At 39.3% G+C, this 26,051-nt stretch overlaps 1 protein-coding gene across 3 annotated transcripts in view; it reads right to left on the reverse strand.

Moving 5' to 3' along the window:
• Window positions 1–2,136: 2,136 nt before the first annotated feature.
• Window positions 2,137–26,051, reverse strand: part of mllt3 (MLLT3 super elongation complex subunit) — a 44,195-nt gene continuing 20,280 nt past the window's right edge. For 2 of the 3 annotated variants that reach the window (XM_026318497.1, XM_026318478.1), the window contains exons 3-14: window positions 24,622–24,704; window positions 24,193–24,336; window positions 22,006–22,044; window positions 20,722–20,850; window positions 18,043–18,621; window positions 11,344–11,413; window positions 10,883–10,936; window positions 9,839–9,977; window positions 9,353–9,449; window positions 9,171–9,239; window positions 8,227–8,298; window positions 2,137–4,264 (exon numbers count right to left, since the gene is read on the reverse strand). In XM_026318497.1, coding sequence (XP_026174282.1) covers window positions 4,133–4,264; window positions 8,227–8,298; window positions 9,171–9,239; window positions 9,353–9,449; window positions 9,839–9,977; window positions 10,883–10,936; window positions 11,344–11,413; window positions 18,043–18,621; window positions 20,722–20,850; window positions 22,006–22,044; window positions 24,193–24,336; window positions 24,622–24,704 — 1,607 coding nt within the window. In that variant the 3' untranslated portion in view covers window positions 2,137–4,132. The remainder of the gene's footprint in view (window positions 4,265–8,226; window positions 8,299–9,170; window positions 9,240–9,352; window positions 9,450–9,838; window positions 9,978–10,882; window positions 10,937–11,343; window positions 11,414–18,042; window positions 18,622–20,721; window positions 20,851–22,005; window positions 22,045–24,192; window positions 24,337–24,621; window positions 24,705–26,051) is intronic. The other variant, XM_026318487.1, reaches the window with a different exon arrangement.

Here is a 26,051-nt window from a genome sequence, read left to right on the forward strand (position 1 = left end):
TAAAGACTCAGTTTTTAATTTGACACAATGAATTAATAGTTTTTACTATTATGAAAAGAAATAATCCTAATTTAATTATATTACAGACACATAGCATTTCCACCATAAATGGGTGATTTCAGATACAGAAAAGAATAATCTCTGGAAACTTTGAATTTGCAAACAATGCATGTTGAGAAGCCTGGTAGTTCTGTTTACTTAAAACTACGTTTAACGAGTTAGGTGAACTCTGACCAATTGCTTCATTAAGTGAAGAGATATAAAACCAGAACAACTTACTTAACACTATTTACATATTTACATGACATCAACAAGAAGAACTTCTACTAAAAAAATCTACTAAATTCCTTTGTGACGTTTTAGAGCGTACCTATGTCTGCATTCAGCCGCCCTCTTTACCAGGTGGTGGCAGTAATGTGTTATTTTTTTGTTTGCCAAGCAAACGTGGAGGAATAAAAATTACTATTCTAGTGTCCCAAATGCTCTGGTGCTTATTGTGGTTTATTGCTGATGGTATGAAGTCAAAATGCTAGCAAACATAGAACACTGTTTGACACATATAAAGCTTTTCAAATTCGTTGAAACTGAGATGGACATGATCTTAGTTTCTCCCGTGCTCACAAAGGAATCAGAATTTTATTAAAATCATTAATGTTTCAACTTCTAATAGGTGCCAATACAGTGAGTGCTGCAGTGGATGCTGTAATGTTGTATGAAACAGGAATCACTTGAGGCTGATGCCAGAGGAAACGTCACAGGATCAATTAAAATTGAAGAGTATCCACATAACTACGTGCAGGAAATAATCATCCCCATTCTGACAATTAGATTTTTGTTGTATACAAGTAGTGATATTTACTAAAGGCTGCTGTAAAGCCATGCTGCTGCTAGCAGGGCAAAAACTTGTGCAGAATCCACACCGGTAAAACTGACAAGAACAGCACCGATTTATACCACGACTAAATATAGAATGCTGATGAACACCTACAAACTCCTCCACAGAGACATTTTTAACATTTATCCTGTAGTCAGCATGAACAGGTTGTTCCAGCACAGGCCTGGTTAGATGCATGACATGGGAGCTGATGAAAGCATGCGAGTCTTCTTTGCTGACAATAAACGGGAAAACTGGATGACTTCCAACTTTTCTGTCAGACTACCCAGTTAGACTGACACAAAAAGAACATGCACAGCACAGTTTCAGTGAGCAGAGAGGGAGAGCAACATTTTGATTCAAATTTACTGACCTATTAACTTTTCCACTTTGATAGGGTTATGGTGGGTCTAATTGGCGCTGCCTGTAAGACACAGTCATTTGTGTATTTTAGGCTTTAAGGTACAATTCAAATATATATTATATTGGACATCAGTACTGTGTGTTTTACCGATACAACTTGCTGTTTAAAATCATTTTCAAAGCCTAACCCTAACATATCACCCAGAATAAAATGTGTAAATTTGTATTTTTCATACAAAGTTAAATATCTTCAAATCTTCCACACAGGAACTTTATCGAGAAATTCCAAGCTATCATCAGAAATCAAAGAAAGCTTTTGTAACATAATGTACTGTAATCCTTCATTGAGTATACGGTCATGAGCTAAAGGACAAGATCTTAGATACAAGCAACTGAAATGAGCTTCCTTCGCAGGGTGGCCAGGCACTCCTTTAGAGATAGGGTGAGGAGCTCAGTGACCCGGGAGGAGCTCAGACTAGAGCCACTGCTCCTCTGTTCCAGATGCCTCCTGGGCGTTTCCCTAGGGAGGTTTTCCCGGGCATGTCCCACTGGGAGGAGGCCCTGGGTAAGACCCAGGACACGCTGGAGGAACACGCTGGAGGGACTCGCTGGAGGGACTCGCTGGAGGGACTCGCTGGAGGGACTCGCTGGAGGGACTCGCTGGAGGGACTCTAAACTCTGGTTGGCCTGGGAACGCCTCGGTGTGCCCCTGGAAGAGCTGGAGGAAGTGTCCAGGGAAAAGGAAGTCTGGGTATCCCTGCATAGGCCACTGCCCCTGTGACCTGGCCCCAGATAAGTGGAAGAAGACGATTGATGGATGGAATTTGTGCATGAGGATAACATACAACCACTTTGAACCTGTGCAAAAATAAAAATAAGCTCATCCACCAGCAGCTTAATAACTCATCTGTACATGATACAGAATATTTATTGTATGACCTCAAAATACACGAGAAACCATAAGACAGAACACAGGGCAAGAGAACGCCTTTTAAGGTCATTTGGAAAGGACTGTTCACAATCCTGAATTTGAGTTTGTCAGACTAGCAATAGGCTTCCCTATTACAAGTCATACAAAGGCATTCTCTTTGAAAACGAATGCTGAGCTTTTAATTTAACAACTCAAACTCCCACAAAATAAATAAAAGATCAAGTTTTTCCTACACCCGTAACAGTACTTGTCAGCCAAAATTGTCATTGACTCTCCATTTCCCATTTGATTTAGCCCAAAACATTTCATCACAAGATTCAGAAAGGCAGAACATAGGAGCCGCTTCTTTACTCGTTTCTGACATCTTGATGGGAGTCAGTTCCCCATCTACCTACAGGGCTCAGGTCTGTGCTACAAATCCATTATTCCTTGATTACAAAGATATGACTCTGTAGACAAACAGTAGTAGTTTGCTAAACCAATTCAATCTATCATCTATGCCTATGCATTTGGCAAGTTCCACTGGCCCTGCAGCAGAAAATGAGCAGGCACAACAAAGCTTTCTGTAAGCTGCAGCACTGAGCAGATAGGTAGGACCTGCTGCAGCACACTAGTCCTGGATTTGGTCAAACAGTTTTTCCCATAATGACAATTTCCACGTTAGTGATATGTGCTCATCTCGCTCCAGTGGCCACTAATATGTTATGCTAAGCAGTGACACAACATGGGAATAAAAAACTGCCACTAAGTTGCAAATGAGGTGCTGGTGTGTTACAGTGCTTCCAGCTGGAGAGCCGATCTGTGAGTGCATGCAGTGGAATTTGTTTTTTTTGTTGTTTTTTTTTTGTTTTTGTGTGTGTGTGTGAAATATGCATTTATATAATGACTTTGCCTTTTAAAGGACAGTGGCATTTAAAGCCACTATTTGTATGTCATGATACTGACATGGAGATGTATATTGTACATATCAAAATCAGATGCAGTCTTGCAAAGCCAGAATGACACATTCACACTGAAAGCCTCAGTATGCGTCTGACAAAGTGCTTGTGGCATTGTCTAATAAGGGACATAGGGAAGCTGTTTCCAACTATTTTTATAACCTGCTGAAAGATACAACAACATCCACTTTACACAGGCCAGCAGTGTGAAGATGCAGCAAAAGGCAAGGTTTGTGTATGACCGAGACCGTCGTCATAAATTCCTTTCCTGCCACACCATGTTACAAATACCGGCAAATGTTTTGAGATTCCATTTGGATCTTTGTCACTCACAATTAATATATACATTTATGGTTTGGAGTAACCACCTGAATTCTTCTTCTTCTTCTTCTTCAAAAAAAAAAAAAAACAGATTCAGAGTTTGCCAACAGTGTTGCAAAGACATGTCTTTAATAGATTGGAATAGAAGTTTGTCACCTTCATACCTGCTGTGGCAGTTTTTCGTTCCCTTTGAAAAGATTCAGTCCCATACACTGTATGATTTTAAATCAAGTCAGATTGTTGTAATAATGCTCAGCTGTAACACAGAATCAAATATATACCTGTGTGAAGTGCTTCAACAAAGCCTCATTCTGTTTTTTTGCCATTTCTAATGCACACACACACCTGCAAATTAAATCAATAAATAAGACTTGTAAGGCAATGTTGACCATGCATTAGTCACAATGAACAACAAACCAAGAAACGTGGTAACAATATCCACATTCATTAAGAGCAACAAGGTTGCAGCTCCCCACTTTGTTTTTAAAAAAAAAAAATCAAGTGAAGTTTTCAAGGCTTTCCAGGTGATCTCCTTGTCGACAGGGCTTATCCCACGACACCTGGCTCAGGTTTCTGCAGTGGGACCACCTCTTCATTCTGAGAGCCCAGCAGGCTTGACACACAACAACTGGGCCCAGCCACAGTGGGGCTATTACTTGCATCCAAAGTTTGCAGTTTATTCAAGAAATATCTGAATTCTGAGTCTCAGGACAGTCCTGAGGTTTCCAGGTAACTCTGGAGTTTCCTTACTGTACTTCTGTCCAAGGAGCAAAGGTCGAAGTCAAAAGTAGTGTTTGTGATGTGGAAGTGTCCAGTTTCTTCAATGAGGTTTACAATCTGGAAAAGAGAAGGGTAAGCACAGGACACACATCTGTAATGAGGCTTATATGGTCTGACAATTTTTGTATCATGTGCTGAGTGAGCACAGGCAGAAAAAACATGCCAGCGATTTGAAGTCATTAGTGTGTTTGCCTAAGCTGAGATATGCAGCGCCTTCATGTTTACTTTGAATTCAGCACCATTATCTCATAACACAAATTTATCACTTCCATTTGATGTGATAATTCTACTTTTACCACTCATCATCAACATCTTTCAGTTTTCACACAAATAGAATCATCAACTCCTTTCAGCACTTTTGCTTTTTCAGTAACTCTATTTCAACTCCCACTACAGGCATACCCAGTGGTTCCCAAAGTGGGGGGCAAGGGGCATTCTTAAATACAGCACAACAGTAGGCACTTTTGACTGGAGGAACAATAGTTCCTATTGTAGTGAAAAGAACCACGAGTGACATATAGTATCTCACAGAAGTGAGTCCACCCCTCACATTTTTGTAAAGAATTTATCATATCTTTTCCTGTGACAACACTGAAGAAATGACACTTTGCTACAATGTAAAGTAGTGAGTGTACAGCTGGTGGCAACCTGTGAAGCTCTGGTGAACTCCATGCCCAACGGGGTTACAGCAGTGCTGGAAAATAATGGTGGCCACACAAAATATTGACACTTGGGGCCAAATTGGGTTATTTTGAGGGGACAGCAAATTTATACTGTTATACAAGCTGTACACTCACTACTTTACATTGTGGCAAAGTGTCATTTCTTCAGTGTTGTCACATGAAAGGATATAATAAAGTGGGGGCTGCTGGTGGTGTAGCAGTAGTGCGCCCGTCCATGTACGCTGGGGATGCCGGTTTGGCTCCCGAGCCGGCAGTCGTATAATCCTGCATGTCTTCCCTCACTCCCTCCCCTAGTTTTCTGTCTCTTTCCGCTGTCCTGTTGAATAAAGGCAAAAAAACTGCCCAAAAAATAATTAAACAAAACAAAAAAAAGATATAATAAACTATTTATAAAAGTGTGAGGGGTGTACTCACTTCTGTGAGATACTGTATATTTACGTTGATTCGTCAAACACTAAGCCAATGCAGCACGGGCAATCACCACTTTAAAGGTTCATTTTATTTGCATGAACAAAAGTTTTCATATGTGGAAAAACCCAAATTGACCAACGCTGAATTCTGGGCTGCTTTCGCCACAGAAAATATTCAGATCAAAGCGAAATGTGAAAATTTTCTCTAGCGTCATTGTTACGTCGCTATAGCAACCACCATCTGGCTTACATTACTTTAATGTTCCTACTGGCAATATGGATGGAGAGGTTTGTGAGAGGGCTCCCAGCTATACAAAATGCTATAACAGAGGATGAGTCTTCACCAACCCAAACTACAGCTTCCAAAACTAAAGCAATTAAATATGATGAGCCATATATCACTCTTGGCTTCACCAGTACAACGGGGATAACAAGGGGAGACAACAGTGTGTTATGTGTCTGAAAATAATGTTAGCTTCTGACAGGTTGAAATGAACGTTATTTTCTTTTATTCATTAAGAAACTACAGTTTTGTGTAAAATGCAATGTTTAAAATGAATTCCAGTGGTGTTTGGAAGTAAACATGTACATTTTTGTGCTGTTCGGGATGTTTTCATCCACCAAGGCTCATTTTTCACTCTTAATTTGGCCATAACGTTCACTGTATTTCACCAAATGGAATGATTTTTGGTGAAAAACTTTAATTTGACCTAAATTTTAGAAATACGATTTAGAAATTTTCCAAGACTGTGATAGGGGGTAAAAAAATATCCTATCCAGTCCACAATCACTTTTCACATTGAAAATAAGTCATTGTGTGTGTTTTTCCCCCTAAATCAGTGACATTACTTATGAAATTGGCATTTAAAGGGTTAGAATCCTGGAATTTTTTTTAAAACATTTAGTAGTTTTGATCAAAACTGAAGATGACTAAGAGATTTTTGCAAAAAAAAGTTGAAAAAAATATTTATCTGATATATTTTTACAGCAGTTCATTTTAGTGGAGGTTTTCATCCTGAACATAATGAAAGGGTAGTGTTTTTGAAGAGTACACACGGGTTAAATAAAAAAAATGTAACGAGACAAATGACTATAGAGAAGCTATAACAGCTTCTCTTCTAATCTAAAACACAAACATTTCATCACTGAACTAGCCGTTATTTCTACTAATTCTCTCATGACATATTAAAGGAGAATTAGCCATTTTTTATTGCTCAGGTGTTGTTTTGCCGACAGCAACCAGCAACTTGACAGCACTTGCAAAGATGTACTTTGTTTATTTATGTAAGTAGTGTGTTCACAGTTAGCTGGTTTATTGCCAACACAGACTGGTTAGGAAAAGGAAAACGAGGACCCAACCTGATCTTCTTCACACAGAATCTCTGTATAAAAAACTGTAATAATAGGAATGATCCAAGTCAAAAGCTCAGACATGACACACTGTGGTTTCACTCTGGTACCCTATTTTAGTGGAGCAGGCTGGAGATTTGGCCTATTGGCTCATTTTCATTGCTGTTTAGGATTCAGCTGGAAAGAGCTACCAAACTCAGCTCCATTGTCTAAAGCCATGACATCTGCATCCCAGTTCTGTGTGACCTCCTATGTGGTCCCCATCAGTGTGCACAGAAGCCATGACTTAATCACTTCCATCTCCTGTAACAGGAAGTGGAGCCAGTTAGTGAACTTTGCTAGATTAGCTTGATTAGTGAGCGAGTTAAAGCTGCATGCTGGTGATGCAGTTTTGGATGGGATTACATCTTTCCCCAGAGCCAGTCTTCTTGTTAGGTGAGGCACAACTTGGCAGCTACCACTGGGAAGATCCATTAATGCTGTCATATGATAGGACTCGAGAATATAAGCAACAAGCTTGCAATCTCTTAGGTAGAGAGACGTTAACCAAATAATTAATTGCTCCCAGATGAAGCCACAGATTACAGAGGATCTGTAACAGAACACAGCTCCTCCTCTAATCCATTGCATCAGTACAGCTGACCAACAGCAATGGAACATACTCATACGCTTTTACTGATATTATGAGATCAGTAAAAGCTGTCAGAAGTCACCAAGCCATTTTTCTTTTTCTTTTCTTTTTTTTTTAAAATCCAGAGCTTGGCAGTTCGGTGCAACTTTGGCATAAAAAAAAAGCTAAATCTGGAATGTAAATAATGTTATCAATGCCTTACCGTCAGCTAAATTATATGATTTTGGTAATGCCATTTTTGTCTTTTGATACTTCTAAAAACTACATTCAGGTTTTCAGGTGTTGGGGAGTGCTGTTGCATATCTAAAAAAGTTGTATATCTAGTAAATGTCCTCAAATAATGTCACAGTCAGAGCAGGTTGGAGCGGAAGACTACAAAATACAGAAGAGAACTGCTCCTCATCTCTGTTGAAGGCTAGAGGGTCCAGGCTACATTAGCTGCTTCTGGCATAATACACCACAATATCTGGATGAACTGTTAAGTTGCATGTTGGATAATGTAAGTGATAGGAAAGTGTGGAATAAAAGTCAGGTGCCCTTAAACCACTGCAGAAGAACACGGCGCAATAATAGAAGTAAAACCAGACGTGTCAAATGGTGAAAAACAATGTGGAAAACAAACAAGTATGGCTTGCTTAACCATCAGCAATCATCAGCTGTTTCTACGGACTGCAGCGCAGCTACAGGACATACATAAAATTACTGAAAGAACTACAACCAACATAAACACGTCACTATGATACCAATTGATTAGCCAACACAGTGGTATCCGCTCACCAACCTACCCACCTGTGTGTTGTTGCACATGTACAAAAGGTGATGGTTGACTTCAAACTGAGGTAAACAAGGCAGGCTGCCTGAGAAAACACCTTCATAAGTCAATTAACCTAGTCAGAATTACAGTATTACTAACTGCTGCTACATGTGGTCTTGGCAGCATCTTACCTGTTGCAGTATATGACCTTCTCGTAGTGTCATCAATCTTTTGTGCAGCTCAACCAGCTCATCCAAATAAGCCTGAAAAACACAGAGCAGCCAGCCTGGTGTTAGCTGTACGCCTAGGAACCAAGTATTGGTATAGGACAATGAACATTACATCCAAGTCCAAATGCAAGTCTAAAAAAAATTAGAGGCAAATTAGTTTAACTTTTGGTTCTTTTCCTCCGCTGCATATTTGAAAATGCCATTTAAGCATAGTATATAAGTAGAATAAACTATACAAATGTATTTCCAAATATTAGTCAAAAAACAGTAGTAATCTGTAACATATTGTAGAAAAATTTACAGGTGAAGTTTGAATGTTTGTATTTAATAAAAATTCCCTGACAGATCTAATGGAGCTCAGGACTCATCCTGAGGACGCTGCATTACTCTGCTGCATTAGTTTCCCAGTGTGACTTTCAGAAAAACACAGATCATTATTTACTGTTAGAGCCGTTATGGCTGCCTAATAAAATCATGAAAACTGCCTTGTGCCTTCAATAAGACTTTAAAGACAAATGCAATTATGGTCGAAATGAGCTGCAAAATTGCACTGTATTTATTTGGTGCCAGGAAATTACAAGACACAGCTTCATACTATAGTCAGATATTTCAGAGTCTAGTTTGCTTGAGTCATAATAACCCAAAAACAACCAGAGACCTGTGTCTATTGTTTCATAACAATGCAAACACCATCCCAGCCATGTTAGTCTCTGGTCAGGAGCAGGTCTGTGAAGTCAGGTTGAGCGACTCATGTGAACCCACTAAACCAACATTAAAACATGTATCTATCCTGCATCACTATATTAGTCTGAATTATGTAAACAGACTTTCCATTTTTTTCCTGGAAATGTTTCCTCATCTATTGTACAGTGAAAATGAAACAATAACAAAAAACTCTTGTGTACCTTGTCACAATCTATGCTTTTGTTCTTGTCCTGTTTGCTCTGCTTGGAGGGACTCTTCACTTCCAGTATCTGACAGAGGACAGAGTGAACAGTCACATGAAGCTACAGACAGTAAACACTTTTGTCCCTCTTGTGGTACATTAAATTACACTGAGAAAACACATACAGTAAAGTGACCACACCTGGTTATTAGTAGTCTTTAACAAAGGTGGGGCCTCGTTGCGGGAAGGAGGTGAGGGTGAAGAGCTGTCACTTTCACTGCCATCACTTAAACTGACCCTTGGTAGTGAAGAACACATATCTCAAAATACACAAACTTCACCATGAAATAAATCGATCTAAACACCATAAAAAAAAAAAAACCACAACCCAGATGATAGTTAAAAACCCAGAGGTTTTGAACTCTGTGTAAACAGTATGATAATTATATCCTCATATCAGTCTGCAGACTATTCCACCAGCTGATTAATGGGATATATGGGTTTAACAATGTCACCATTACCGCAGTAGCACAGACACACTGAAAACACACAAACCAACCCAAAACATGATAACACTGGAGTTAAAATTCCACAGGGTCTTTATCGTTATGGTGTTTTCTGCCCCTGTCTGTGCAGATTCATGAAAGAAATGTTTGTATTCTTAAAGGTCTGGCTCGCTGCACTAACCTGCGTTGGTGGTGTGTGAGATGAGTGTGTGCCGGTCGCTCCACGTCAGAGTCCATGTCATTGTCATCGTCGTCCTCAGAGTCCTCATCATTGTCATCTGAGTGCAGATCCTGCATCACTGACTGGAGCGGGCCCAGCACTGAGACGGAACAAATAAACAAACAAAAACAACAACAATGCTACAATAAAGCTTTTGTATTATTTCAAATGAAACAGTGAAAAAAAAAAAGAGTGAAAACATGCAATAAGCAGCAAATCATGCCATGTGATAGGATAGTCGAGTGGAGGTTGTTGCTGTAGCAAACTGGAGATGTGGGACCACTGCTGGTCGCTGCTTCAGCCTGGAGACACATTATCTTTTAAAGGACAACCTTGTTTTTTATTGTTACTATAGTCATTATTTTTATTTAATTGTCACTAGATACCTTGGAAAGACCAAAACCAACACCATAGTCCATCTCTCAATACTTTCTGACTTTCACACCCTGTGTGCGACTCATCATAATGAAAATGGAAATCTTACAAGTATATACAGTAGTTACATATTTTTTTAAAGGCTCCTAAATCAGCTGGACACTAGTTTTTAAACTCAGGAGAAAACAGTACATTTGTGGGTAACATCTTTCAGCAATCGAAGCCACACGTGTTGTTATACTCCAGTGAGTATTTTAGTGTATGTGGAATTGAAACAACTGGAACCCACATTCTTGGTAATTAGGGAACATGCCACCAAGTGCAACAGTGCAGCTCAGTGATTTGTTTTTAAAAGTTTTTGGATAATGAAGGATGTTATCAAACCAAAATATAAATAGTTGGGTCCCAGACATTGACATCATAGAAAGCAAGAAGACATATGTACACATGTTGGATCAGCAGTGACAGGTGCGCTGGTGGGTTGTATCACATTCATAAAACAATACCAAACCCTGCTGACATGACTAGAGATCCATGAATGTTCATGCAAATTGACAAGCAGAAAAATATTGCCCATGCAGAGATGTGACTGGGTTGTGGGAGCTTCACAGGTCTTAGTGAAACCGTTACCTGTGTGCGTGGTGGCAGGAATAGCCACCCTTTTCCTGATGATGAAGTCCACCACTGCATCCAGAGAAAAATCCAAACACACAAGCAGAGGTCACCCTCAAGAAAAGAAGCCCCAGAAACCCGACCTTATTACATTACTTCCCAGTCCTAGGTCTGGAGCATTTTAAACTAATTTTCCAGTCACATTTTTGGAAAACATTTCAATCAGTAATGATCTACATCATTCACAACTTAGATCTGTGGATTCCAGTTGCAACACAATGCAAAACGCAAACTCCAGAAACTAGCACACTGGTTTTCACCACTTCCAGATAAGTAGTTTTGATAACTTACACAGGTCTGGTGGATCATCAAGATCTGAACTATCAGTTAGGACCACTTACAATTGATTATTCAGATTTCTGACTGAAACAGACATTGAGATCAGCTATAACTTGTTTTTGTTTGAGAAAATAAATTACCTTGTCGTTTGTGGTGTGTGGGAGCAAAGCTTGAACTGGAGCTGGAACTGGCTGGACTGGGCTGTTCAGACTTGGGAAAAGGATAGAAAACAGTGAAAGTACATATGAAACAAACTGAAGTTTAACCAGTACACCTTTTGACAAACACCATCATGTGTGCAGAATTTGCATTTCATCACTTTCAATTTTTGGAAATGATTTTATTGGAATAATTGTGCAAATCAAATACATATAGATGTGGTTAGATATGTTGCCACACTTCCACTTATGAGGATAAAAACAGTTTTCTCTGAGATACAGTTGGACCAATGTCAAGGAGAAGAATGGAATAGCCTAACCCTGGTCATGTCAAAATAATTGTGGGCCAACAAAGACATACTATCAAGTTGCATTATGGGAATTGTGGGCTCTAAGATTTTTGGAGATTGACCAAGAGTATGAACTAAAAGTCAGCAAAAGATTTTGCTCTTACCATTTCTTTTAAAACAACATACACGCATTAGGTGTGGATTATACACTGTGTCCAATGTCTTTAAAAGAGTTTATTTCAGGCCTGTGTAATGCATTGGAGTCTAATACGCTACAGTAGTAACTCATTGTAAATTTCAATATCAAAAGAACCATGGAACAGCACTTCTAGTTTTTTAGAACTTTTAGACACCCATGATCTGTCAGCCATGTCCGCCTTCTGCAGTAATCCCAGGTGTGCACAGGTGTTAGAATGGGCAGAGCTCCAAATGAGAGACAGTCTTTTTGCCACATTCCTGACATTTGTACTTCTGCCACTTCTATGAGCTCAGTGCCTGTTGCTGTTGAGACTGTGCTTTACAGATTGATGTTTTTGTGGCCATCCTATTTATCTATGTATATGAATAAGGTAAGGTTCTGATAAAACATTTAACAGAACCTGGTTTAAGTCTCATAACTATCTTAAGGACACTCAAATACACAGAGACACACACAGACACACACAGACACACACAGCAATTAATTGTAGCCAATGTGTTGTGCCTCTAAAGGACAGGAGGGAAAACCACCACATTTAGTTAATTCCATTATGGGGTAGGTACAATTGTCCATCTGAAAATGCCATTAGAGTGAATCTATTGGTTTAAAGTCCTCTTTTAAGACATACAGCTGGCTCAATTTCTGATAATTGCAGTGATTTTTATGAGCCCAGTGAGATGAGACAGACAGCAGGTCATCTAAAGACCCATATTCTACAAATGAGGCCTGCTGAAGATGCAAATAAATGGGCAAATTTATTTTTAAACATTAACATTGACCTTCATTGGCCTATGAGTTTGCACAGACTGCAGCAATGTCAGCTGTACCAGTAGACTTTCCGAATTTTTCATTGCATTATCTATTTTTCATTCAGTATAAGCCACGGTAGATTGATTTCCTTAGAAGACAAAACTAATCTTAAATTCTACATTTAATCACATGACAGTAATTTCTCACTCCACGTCCTCTTCAAACAAGGCTTTATGAAGTGTGCGCAGTGAATAAATCACAACAACAATGCTGTGTCTGTGCTCACACTAGCAGACTTGGCTGCACATCTGATCATTTGGCTTCTGAGTGGTGACATCTCTGAAAACTAGGGCTGCAACAACTAATCAATATTATTGATAAAATTTGATTATTAAAATAGTTGGCAACAAATGAATTTATTGATTAGTTGGATCCAATGACATAGCTGTTTGCAGGGGTATATGGTGACACTGAGCAGCTGCAGTGAGAAAAATGAAAGTCACGTTTTTTAAGTAACAATGTTTACACAGCTATGTGGATAGTGGTGGCGCCTTCTTGCTCTACTTGTGGTGAGAATAATAAGTCATCCAGGAAATTCTTCACAGATCTCAGGCCAATTGACACAATGACTTGCGCATCTCACTGAGCAGACTTCTGTTTTATCTGACATCAATCCACACTGACTCTAAAACATGGGCATAAGACTTATGTCACATTTAACCTCTGCATATTTTTAGGCTTCATGTCTGTATTTCGTCTGGTGCATTTAGTGAATTTCTAAAGACAGCTATAGACTATATAGGACAGACATTTTTTTTTGTTATCGTTTTATTTTGCTGCTGTCCCTGAAAACATGCACACACACACACACACACACGTGCACAAATGCACACATGAACAAATACACAAACACCACTGTTCTTGGTTGTTAACACTGAAATGTATAAAAATTAATACCAAAAATATGTTTTTTCATTCATCTGTAACAATTTAATCATTAGATAAACCATCAAAAACTTCAAAGATGCCTTTTATCATTGGTATATATGCATGTATGTATGTATGTATATATGGAGGTGGAAATGTGGTGATCTGGGGATGCGTTGGCAATGAAAGATTGGGTGATCTGCATCGTGTACAAGGCATCCTCAACCAGCATGGATACCACTCCATACTGAAGAGACATGCCATTCCCTCTGGGCAATGACTGACTCGGGATAACTTCAATTTGCAGCGAGACATTGAGCCAAAGCATTCTTCCCGGTTGTGTAAGAATGAACTGATCAGAAGAATGCCACAATTGTCAGGCGATGGATGAAAGTAAAGTTTAACATATAAATTTCATTTGACCATTATTCTGTACTCAAATATGCTTAAAAATATTTTTTTTTGTTTTGTGATTCATTTACAGCCATTTGAATTGATAGAACTAACAAAAGATACATAAATGTGTAGGTGTTTCCAAACTTTATCTTGTCAGTGTATGTCACCCTTAACCTCCGGTTTTTTAGGTTTCATGTCCGCTTTTTTTTTTTAGCCATTGTGTCTGTGAAGCTGAAAATCCTGAAAACAGCACATGCAACACACAGTTCTGATGAGTGATGCAAGTTGGAGTCTGTATGGATGAAACGTTTCTGTTTTCACAAGTAAACTCCTGAATCACGTCCAGAGACAGCCTAGAGTTGTTGTTTTAACACATGCAGCCACAGCGGGAGACACAATGGAGCTCACACAAGGAGTGGACTGAAACACCGATTCAGGCCAGGGATTTGAATCCATCCCAGGCCACTTTCTAAATACAAACAATATTGACGGACAAGCAGGCGGACGGTTGCAATGCACTATGGGTGCTATATGCATTGCCGAGAGACATCTCTTTTTTGGCACTGCAAAAAGAGTGAAAGTTGTTTTTGATGCAAGGAGTCTGAGGGTCGGTAAACTTATCCTGCTGCTTTGTTATCACCGCAGGCCACTGAGAAATGTCCCAGTGCTCCCAATGGTCTATTCACCACTCTCACCCAGACTTTTTACAAGAGCTAGGTCCGGCTAATATCCAGTCCATATTCGTTGGACAACTTTTTACATGCAGCTCACCAGGATAATGTTTAGCAATGTTCACGTGCATGTCGCTTCATTAGGGTTAATGCACCACTTACTTTTGCTTTAAGTGTGAAATTCTAGTAAACAAGTGCCTTTTTTAATGTAATAAAATTTAAGATCTGTTCAAATGTCATCACATAATTAGAGCTGGTTTTATTTTATTATATGTAAAGCAAACTAATTTATGGTTCATATTTTGACAATAAGATGTTGAAAACAGACTTCTCTATATTCTTTTGTAAAAATCTGATTAGCCGATTAGTCATCTTAGCTCTTTGCAGAGTTCTTATTTGTTGAAAGTTAAGCTTTTTCTATTTTTACTTTTTAATACTTTAACCTTTCTAAGTTATCTTAAAAAGTTCTCAAGTTTGACTTCAGCCAAAAGCCTGATGATTCCTGTATGCATTCAACCTTGACATGGTAAATACTTGATTTTATTAAATTTAAAAAGATACTTAAAACCCAGCGAACAGCTGGGCATTGCAATGGTTTGGGACAAGAGTCTAAAACTAGAGGCCCCTTTCTTCTTCATGAACTGTTTTTAAATTAAAATCATGACAGAGACTTCTAGCTCTACAAAATGCATATTCCAGTCACTCTTTACACTGTCTCTCGTTCTTTCTTAATTTACACGGCCTAAAGGTTATCTTAATTATATTGTAAGTTAACAGCACTTAAAACTGCCATCTGTAATAGAAACTCCTGTTCACCAAAGCTACATAGCATCTCACCACAGGAGGAGGCCTGTGAAACCAGGCTGCATAATCAGATCAGCTGTAAACGTGGGTTTAAACTGCATCACTGTGTCAGTCTGAAAGGAGAACAAAAACACTTGGATCTCCAACTCCAAATTCATAAAAGGGGTCTGCTACTGCAAACCAGAGTGGCCCAAGAAAACAAAGTAGAATGTGAAAACAAGAGGGAAAAAGAGAGAAGTAAGGACAAAAGGCAGAGTGACTTCAATGGTTGTCACCTCCTGCCAATGAACATCACACAGCTGGTCTGTTGGTTTATGGGACACCTTCTTCAGAGCGCCATAAATCTTACCACCACTCCATTTTAGGGCTTTTGTCCTGCTTCACTCAAAGCCACCAAAGCAACCCTCTTCAAAGACAATAAATAGCCTTTAGCTACAGTTTACTAGGATCAATCTGGCTCCTTCTCTTAACTCTTGGCTGAGTCAAGGCAGCAAACAAGAACTGACTATTTGGTTTGCTTGTCTAATCCAGCAGGGGCTGTCCAAGCAAAACTATTTTAATTTTAAAAAGCCTTTAACTCTGACACTCTAGATAGTTTCAAGCCACTTTTAATGACATTTTGTGGTCTGCAACACAAATGTACTATAAAGTTATAACCTCTCAGTATTTGTTCATGCCCTTAACCAGGCAAATGTTTTGTCTCAAACACCTGGGACAGTTCCATCTTGCTGCTAAAGTCATTTGCAGTATTTTTCTGGTGGTCTAGTGGCACAATCCCTTTTGATATGTGGAATGGCTGGTGAGATTTCAACTCTAATCACTTTTTTTTTTTGATGTGGTTCACTTCCAGAGAACGACATAATCACATACTTTGAAAGTAAAGTTTAACATATAAGGAAATATGGCAACTGCCTCGGAGTCAGGCCATGTACATTTAACAGGTTAACCAGGTTAATTGGATTAGTATCCCATACTAGTCTTAAGACAACTTCTTCATAACTAAAATAAACTCTGCCTAGTCAGTTTAAATTATTTTTGTCCTACTGTCCACATAATTTTTTTTTTTTTTTTTTTAACTGAACGAGACCATTAGAGAGTTACTGCTCACACTAAGCATGAAATATTAAAATTCAGTTGTCCAAATCTTGGCTGTAATGTCAGCAATATTAAACATTCCTTCCTGTAATGTCACAAGCAATGGGTCTCATGAAAATATTTAAACATAAACTCATCTACAATCCATATTTCTGTAAGGAATCCACTACATAAGGGCTTAGGTTTTGACAAATTTATGCAGGTGACGAATCACTCAGTCTGTGCCCACATCTAGCGTGCTAAAAACTGGATTCTAATGCTAACACACCAGCCTGTTTTTCCTTCTTGTCATCACCCACTCTACATTTCCTCTTCTCTGCTGTTTCTGGCCCAGCACTTAGTGAAAAACACTGAGATCAAACAAGTGGTCACATGAAATGAGAGCAGTGCTCTGTCAGCCCAGCACTCGGCCACCAGGGTTGCTAGCCTGGGGAGAATCAAACACCTGGCATTTGTCACCCCACATCCCCTTTTACAATCGACCCGACCCCTGGGCCCTGTATGGGGAAAAATTAAAAGGCATTTCCATGAAGTGTAGACAAAAACTGCTAGTCCTTAGTAATAACTCCCCAGCCTAAACAAGCTGTCCCTACAAAGAAAGATACATAAAGACCATGCATTTGAGAACAGAAATGAAAACACAGTTGTATAAAAGAAAACTGTTTAAAGCACAGGGATTTGGACCTTTCTTCCACAAATACTCACCCTTTTTCTTCTTTCAATAGCTAAAAGGATTAAAGGGGAAGACTGTGCTATTCACCACCGTGTCTCTCCTTTCTCCTCAGGTGTTGTAAAACCATAAATCTTTCTTGTCTACTGTTTGGCTTTAAAACAGTCCTTTATAGGGAGGTTCTCTGCCAAATGTGAGTGGACCTGGCAACGCTGTTGAATGTCAGCCTTTTCATGGTAAGAACCACTGTAGATAAAGAAAAGTTCTTAACCTGCTCTTGAGCCGAAGTTAGGAAAGACTAATTAAAACATACAAGTCATCACACCTTATTTGAAGTGTAGAAAATCTTTGTCTATCAATAAGGCCACAAAATCCTGTAACTGTAACTTGCTCCCACATGAGTCACTTGTTTCCTCTTCCTGGTTGGCCACCCAGACAAATGCAAGTGAACTCCCACAAGGTTTTTATTGGTGCCGACCTCTTCTTGCAACTCCTCTGTGCAGCCCCCTGGAGTTCACCAGACCACCATTAAATAAGTTTCTGTGCACATTGGTCATTTCATTTTATAGCACTTCCACACTGAGGAAGGCCACACAACAAATCCTCACCCTTAAAGACCTGAAAGAATTGAATACCTTTCCACAAGCCACCCCCCATCAACTCTTTTTTCAGTAAAGTGTCCTGAAAACATGGCAAAACTGTATGTGCCACAATAGTCGCTTCTTATAAATCCATGACTATAAAAAACATGGGTTTCCTTATTGTAACTGTATCATCAATAAAAGCAACTTTAGGGTTACGAGAGAGTGACTTAATTGCTATACTCTTGATTATAATGACAATAACATTTCAGAGTAGAAAAGAAGATGCTCAACTTACATCTGATTTGGTGGACTGGTCCTCCATATCAGACTCATTGGGATCCACCAGCTCCTGGAATGGAGGAAGTGTTGACATCTTCCTATGCTCAGGCTCCTCACCGTCTGGTCGTAATTTACTTATTCGCATTTGTGATCTGTCTTTTAACAATTTCTTATCTGAATGCTGAGGGTCTAACCCTGACATCTGCTTCCCTGATGGATCCACAAATCCCTTTTTACGTTTTTTAGTCACATGATCATCACCATCAGATGTGGACAGGCGCTTGTTTAGCCCTGACCCATGGGTAATTCCCTCAGTCCGGTGCTCCTTGGACAAAGACTTGGGTTCTTTGAAACCCATCTTGGGATTGATATCTCTAAGTGGCTGGTTCTCTTTGGGTTTCCTGGAAGGTTCTTTGGGAGCTTTGCTGGGTTCCCAGCCAGAGTCTCTGAAGGCACTTTTGGGCTCTTTCAAGTCTTTTGGAGGCTTTTCTTTGTGGTCCTTGGTGGGTTTGTGAAGTTTGGAGAAGCTGCTGCTGTTGGTGCTGGTGTTTATGGCGGTGGTGACATGGGTAGTTCCACTTCCTTTGGAGCCATCCTATGGATTAATGCCAAAAAACAAATTACAGCCTAGCCAACATAGGAGCAGGTCCTGACGAACAAAAAACTCAACAATAAGCAACGGGTTTTGACTTCTTGGTTACTGAGGATCTAATTCATGGTGTATTTACTCGAGGAGGGCATGTTAAGCCAGGTACAAAAACACAAATTTCAAGCAATATTTTGGGCATGGTTGTAGGATTATATCAACAAATCTTAGATGAAAAGAAAAAGAAATTCACATTACAACACAAGGTAGAATGAAATCCTGCATTAGGTCAGTGGGCAAATGTAACTACACTACTTTACACATTATGGTGTCCTATTGCAGATAATGCTGTGTGGAACTGCACTTTAGACAACAAGGCACAACAAAGTAAGCAAAAACCAGCCAGCTAGGTCAAAGGTACATTAATCCTCTGCCTTTTACACAAGGGAAAACATGCATGCCACCCTGCAGTTTGGCATTACCATCTGTGAAAAGAGATCCATTCTCAAAAGAAAATCAAAAGGGTCTTCTTAGTCTCCATCTAGGGGCTTAAAGAGCAAGCTCAGGACAGGCAGTGCTATTTGGCGGGAGGGGTCTTTTCAACAGCCACACATGCACAACCTTAAAAGTGGAATGAAGGACAATGTGGTGAAAAAAGGAAATGCATTGGTTCTAATGATGGGGGGCCATTTGTCCCTGGGTCTCACCTCTAGCCCTCTTGTCAATATTTCATCAATGGAGTAAACCCATTAAAGTCGTCTAGACGACGGGGTGTGTTAATACTCTGCCCAACCACCTCTAAAACCTTTCATTTTGTCTATCTGCTGGTGACCCAAAGACCTCAGGATGTAGATTTTCAGGCTCATTGTAAACTCCAAAGTGCTCCTCCACTGCAGTAAACCAATTTCCCCCCCCAGAGCAGCCTAACATAAAACTGGTTTAAAGCTCCAGTAGGGAAACACTGATCCTCTACAGCCATTGGCATTGAACACATCTCTAAAGAGGCACATTTTTTTCTACAAACTTTTCAGTACCTTGACAATGATAGGTGAAGTTCATGTAAATTTCTGACAGGCATATAATAATAACACTGGAATATAACTGAAGGCACATCATAAACACAACTACTGAATTATGTAATTTGTCATTGTGATTATTACTATAAGGAACTATAAGCAATAGTAGTAGCAATAGCAAACACACATATATACACACACACATACCCAGGACCCGAGGAGGACCCGAGATTGAGGAAGACACACACACACCACCCATAGGGGTGAGAAGGAAAATTTTTATTTATTTATTTTTTATATGATTTAGGATATAGGATTTTACTAATTTTTTTTTTTTTTTTTTTTAAGCCCTGTCTTAGCCTATTAAGTGCTGCTGAGACTTGCAACTTTCAGCAATGGGCATCAAGTTTTAGCTTATAAAAATTACAATGTTTTACTTAAAACATTAGTAACATTATAACATTAGTATTGTATTATTTAGGAGGAGGGGTAGGGGAAGAAGGAGAGAGGGAGAGAGAGGCACATACATGCACACAGACTATGTGTGACCTCCTGATCCACAAGTAATTCATCACACAAACTGTGTTTAGGCTGGAAAATGTTTCCATGTGAAATGGGCCTCTCCTAACGTGGCTCTTAAATGACACCATTTAAAAGGGTCTAAAAATAACATCTAATGGAAGCAACATGTCGCTTTATTGACATACATCTAGGATTGCACGACATAATGCATCAAATCTTACATGCAGCTTCTAAGGCAATTATTTAGGTATTTTCTCTCACCATTCATTCTCTCATTCATTTTGCACAAGCTTGTCTAAAAAGCACATTAGAGCAAAATAAGGACCTCTTCAAATCTACAAGTTGCTGGCACATCTCTGAGTAAGCACATCTCTGAACAGCAGCCAAAACATAGTTTGCTTAAGCCAAAGGATGTCTTGGAAACTCCAAACTTTACACACACTGGACATTTCTGAACCTGCCATATGGAGAATTTGAAGAGGCTAAAATGTTTCAGACCTGGGTGGTGTTGAGCGTGGTGACAGAAAAGAAAGTGGCTAAGCTCCAGGCTGTATCTGGAAATGAAACTAACCTTTGACCCATGGAAGCTTTTGCTCTTCTTTGGGTCAGAGAAGGTGGATGTCAGCGAGCTATTGGGAAGTGAGGGCAGCTTCAGGTGCTGGCCGAACAGCGAGGTCGAGCCCTCCTGCATTACCATCACCTGCCGGGAACAACAAACAAAACAAAATGATCAGAGGCTCATTTACGTTGAATATTCTTTTCATCTTCCAGTAATGAAACTCAAAAGAAGGAGTGAGTAAGCAACAAGCATAAAACCTACATGTACCTATCACTGAATGCTGAATCGGTACTGAATAGGCCAGTCACTTTGATAGTCTTCACTTATTCCTTAGCTAGCTTTAAATAATAATTTCATGGGAAATTTTTTATCCTCCATTATGAAATTGTTCACTACTTGGATTAGTCTGTCACTGGTGCTGGCTGAACAGCAAGGCAGCAGCCAAGACCTACACTAATGTTAAATGTTTCCCATTGATGGCAACATATGATCTGCCTACTGCATAAAGCTATGTTTTAGTTTTATTGTTTAATGGTATACTACTAATGAGTCAGAGTGTAGTTATTTAACATAAAAACTGGGAGGGAGAACGAAACAGCTAGGCTAAACATACAATTTCTTTAATTGATTAATAAGAACTATATCATACTATGTTAGGGATGAATATTATCTTACACATAAGATAATATGTTTTAATTACTGAGCTTCATATGTATTGGTACACATATTTTATTTATTTTTTCAGATTCCAGCTGTGTATCTAACACACAAACCTATTAATCCATCTTATCTCACTCTCATAAAGTTGAAAATGTTTTTCATCATCAGCATAAACTGCAAAAATGAATAGCATATATGCTTTGGAATATATTTGGTGAATTGTATTTAGATATTACTAATCAAATACAGTATGGCCCAGTATGAACTACGTAATGGTTTTTATTAGATGTGACAAATTTTTAAGAGTTATTAATTAGTGCACTGCCATTTTAAATGTCAAGAGCAGCAACTGTGTACAGAGCACACATCCCTAATCCTAAAACAGTTTTTGCTGGAATATATTGCAGTCATTACAGGGCTATAACAATGGCCAGAATATGCAAAGAAAGACAGCACACCTGCTTCAGTGTGTCTTTTTTGGAGTGCTGAGGTACATGACTGTAAACATCCCTGCCAGGATAAAAAAATTATTATTACAGCAGGGGCAGTCTTTCTAGCTACTTTATCGAGGTGTCAAAACACTTGACAACATTGGACAAGGCATCACTGACTCCAAAAGGGTGTTGGAAATCTTACTTTTGAGTCTTCTGAACTTCGTTTATGAGGATCCCGCTGCTGTGAAAGACAACAAAAGAGGCATAATTATCATATACAGCTTTAGTTGAGAATAATGATACAAAGAAATTTAGTTTAGTTTATACTCATTTTTTATTGTCCAAATCTGAAGAATATGTTGTGTTGAAGTGTTCAGTGTAATCTGGTAAGACCACATGTCTTTCAGTAGTGAGACTGTCCTCCTGACAACAGAGAATATGAGCTGCAACATGGTCTGTATCAGCACTTGAAACTTTTGAGACTAAGAAGCGGGTGCAGGGCAAAGTAAATAGAGAGCACTCAGCTCCAGTCATAAAACCTCCTGACTGCAGGGGTCCTTTGGCCAGGGGCCAACTGACTGATTGTACCAGACACTGAGGAAGCAACTAAAGGTAAATTGATGCCTATTTATCACAACTACAGAGTGCTTCAATGATGAGATCACCTGATCACCTGAAACAATACAAAAGTGAGTCCTGTACATTTGAACAGCTCTGACAATACCGGTCAAACAATAAAGCAGCACATAACAGAGGTGGTAAGGTTACACCTCCCACATTATAAATGAATGAAATTTGGCATGCACAGTCACATTTTCACACATTTTTCTAGTGTCAAACTGTTTATAAAACCATGACTGGATGCCACAGAGCTCCACTGTTGTCCAAAAGCTATTAGAAACACATCAAACAGCCAAACAGGGTAACATGTACCTTCATTAATGAACACACACACAACGTAGTTTATTTTGACCTCATTCCACATACTCTGTCCTCTTGCCACAAATAATCCTAGAGCACCAAATGTGGATTAACCTGATGCTGAAACCACAATTCAATAAATACATAATACTCTTGTGTAATGTTAATTGCACTGGTATTTAATTATTTAAATAAAAAAATACCACAACCGTTTTAGAAAGCCATTCATCCAATATCTACCATTTATCCTGGTACCTCCATGGTTGCAGTGGTTAGAGTCAATCCCACCTTGCATTGGGCAAGAGGCAGGGTACACCCTGGCCAGACTGCTGGTCTGTCCTAGGGCTGACACAGATATGCCTTTTATGCAAACACAAATTGAGTGCTAGTTCAGAGCTGGTGCTAGAGTCAGTATGAGGCTGGTTCAACTTGCAAACCTTCAAAGAACCAGTTTGCATTTCCATGGGCTAGACAGCCACCACCGAACTACATAATTACATCACTGTATGAGTCCCAGTCAAACAAGCTCTGCTCCATCTGCGCCTTCTAAGTTAAAACAGTGGCACAGCACATTTGTTAGAATTATATATATTATAAATAGCCCTCTGTTTCTTCAGCATGGTGTCTGTGACTAACACACAGGCTGACTGAGCAGAGAGCACAGTGTGTAGGTGAACAAGCCAACGTTAATGTTAGTAACCACACTGCTGCCAGACTGTAGGTTAATGTCCTCCCTCTAGGCAAAAGAAATCCTGCTTCAAGTCAAACAGGAAAAGAAAAGACCAGTAACGTTATAATAAACTACTTCAGCAAACCAGTTAATGGGAAAAAAAAAAAAAAGTTAATTACACAAAATGGTGTATCAACATAGCCTACTCAGTTTTACCTGTATTTTTAGTCTCTCTCTCCACCCTCGCGTCTGCGTCTCTCTTCCTGTCACATCACATAGAACACGAATACACACCACGCTCACAGACCAGCTACAGTGTTTGTTTTTTTCTTCCCGAAAAGAAATTATTTTAACAATATTTGTTCAAAATAATTATTCATAAAAAAACCACTATTTGTTCTTTACCAAATACCGTTTTCGATACTTGTTGGTTGCGATAAGCCCGCCTCCAGCTTCTGACATAAGCGGTTCTTACTCCTAGACCAGCAGAGAGATGATGCCAAGTTGGAACAAGTTTTGTTGGCCTCGGGCCATTTCTTTGCCTCTTGAAAAGCAGAACTGGTTCAAAAATAGGCACGAGTTCAGAACCAGTCCTGGTATTGCCTTGTTTGAAAAAGGGTAAGAGACAGACAAACAACAAATTCGCATGCATTCACATCTATGGGCAATTTTGAGTCACCAATCAACCTAACCCCAACCTGACTGTGTTTGGGAGAGTGTATCAGAGTGTTCTCCCAATGTAGTAGAAGATGTTTCCTCTGAAAATGCATTAAAAATGTTATTCAAGGCCCAGCCTACCCCTCCAGCTTTCAGTAGCTTCCTACGAAACTCCTCTGTTGGGTTGTTGAAGGTGAGCTTCTCACAGCGAAGATGATTGACAGGTGGGTGACCCTCCAGGTGGAGGAACAGGTCATAATCAAAACGAACTTTCTTCGGTTCTTCCTGAGAAAAAGTGGTTTTTCCATCCAAAGAAGGAAAGAGGAAAACAATTCAATTTTACCAGCAACCAACAACATGCTCTCTCATTAACAAGTACAAGTATGATTCAACCAGCTAAAGCTAAAATCTCCTAATTGAACCATCACTGTATCATGCTGCCTTCAGATACACAAAACAAACCTGATGGAAAAAGCAAACAGAAATATAAAGAGGGACAGAAAGCTTCCTAAAGAGAAAATGCAATATCAATATGTAAAAATAGTCTTTGAGAAACACTGTTAAATGTACCTTGTTTTTGAAGTAAACTTCAATAGGCAAGATGAAGCCTGCGTATCCAGATTCCTCCACCTTGTATGGTGGATCCTTGCAAACTGAAATGATAAAGGAAATTTGCCATTTAAGAGAAAGGCCATTGATCTTCAACACAAGGTGACTGACAATAAGGCATGCTAAAATTCATTTAGTTCAGTAAAATGCAAAGCAGTAGCACTCATCCAATCAGAGTTGAGTGTACACAGCAGTGGTCTGTTCCTGTGTGTCAGTGGCTGCTAGGAAACAGGTGTGATAGACACCAACAGTCCAAACCATTTATATGATTACAATTACTTCAACCTCTCACCATTTGGATGCGAAAATCAGGTTACAATATCCGAAAACAGACTGTTGCCTTTGCTTCTGAAAGTGTCAGAAGCTACTAAACCTGCAGCTCAATTCTCCTGAGATCTCATTAACTCCCATTTCCATTGCCACAGATGTATCAATACAAAAAAAGTGGCTTAAATTAGAATCAGGGCCTTTAAAAACTCATAAATCCACCCAGTTGATGACAACGTGAAGACTCCACCCCCACCCATGGGTGTTTAAAGACAAACAAACTGTACTAGAGCTAAGGTGTTCCTCCCTGGAGGAGTGTGTTTGTCAGCGTCGATCCCTGTGGACTGTGCAGATAAATTACCAATTAAATCCATGTATGTCAAGACCTAAGTGTGTTTACTTGAAGAACAGACAAAGCAGCTCTTAGCTCAGCTTTGGTTCATTTTAAAATAATGTTAATTCGGTGCAAATTTTTTTAACCTAATCCTGTTTGGTACATGAAAGTTGAAAGCAACAGCAACACAACTGCATAAGCAATCACAATTAATATAACAGCAGTCCATTATTTTCACGATCTGCATGAACGATGTCTTTAGCAACCAAAATGAAAAGAGGAAACTACTCAAGAAACGATTTTCACTGTATTTTACTGTAATTTTTTTATTTATATATATTTTTAATGGAACGTCATTGAACTACTAAGATAATTTCAAGACTGCAAAACTTCTTGAAGACAACACAAAAGAACACAGCATGATCAGCTGAATTCTATATCTTAAGCCTTGAAACCGGCAGCAATTCTCAACATTAAACCTGCTCACATTTTTACAGGTACCAGCAGGTAGGTTGTTCCAGCATCTTGGAGAAGCTGCCACAGTTGTTCGGTGGCTGTAGGCTGTGTCAGTATAATCCCAGTCTGACTCCATGTTGTGAGAGCAGGGCTCTGCAGGGACCAGACCATCTGCTGGAGGACTCCTGGTTTGTGTCTCTGGAGAACACTCTTTATGAATCTGGATGGATGTTTTGGCTCATTGTAATACTATAGAATGAATTTGGGACCAATCACATACCTCTCTGATGGGATTACATGATGGACAAGAATGTAAACATCTAAAGTGCCTGAA

The sequence above is a fragment of the Mastacembelus armatus genome, chromosome 18 (genome assembly GCF_900324485.2).
Source record: "Mastacembelus armatus chromosome 18, fMasArm1.2, whole genome shotgun sequence".
NCBI classification, from domain to species: domain Eukaryota; kingdom Metazoa; phylum Chordata; class Actinopteri; order Synbranchiformes; family Mastacembelidae; genus Mastacembelus; species Mastacembelus armatus.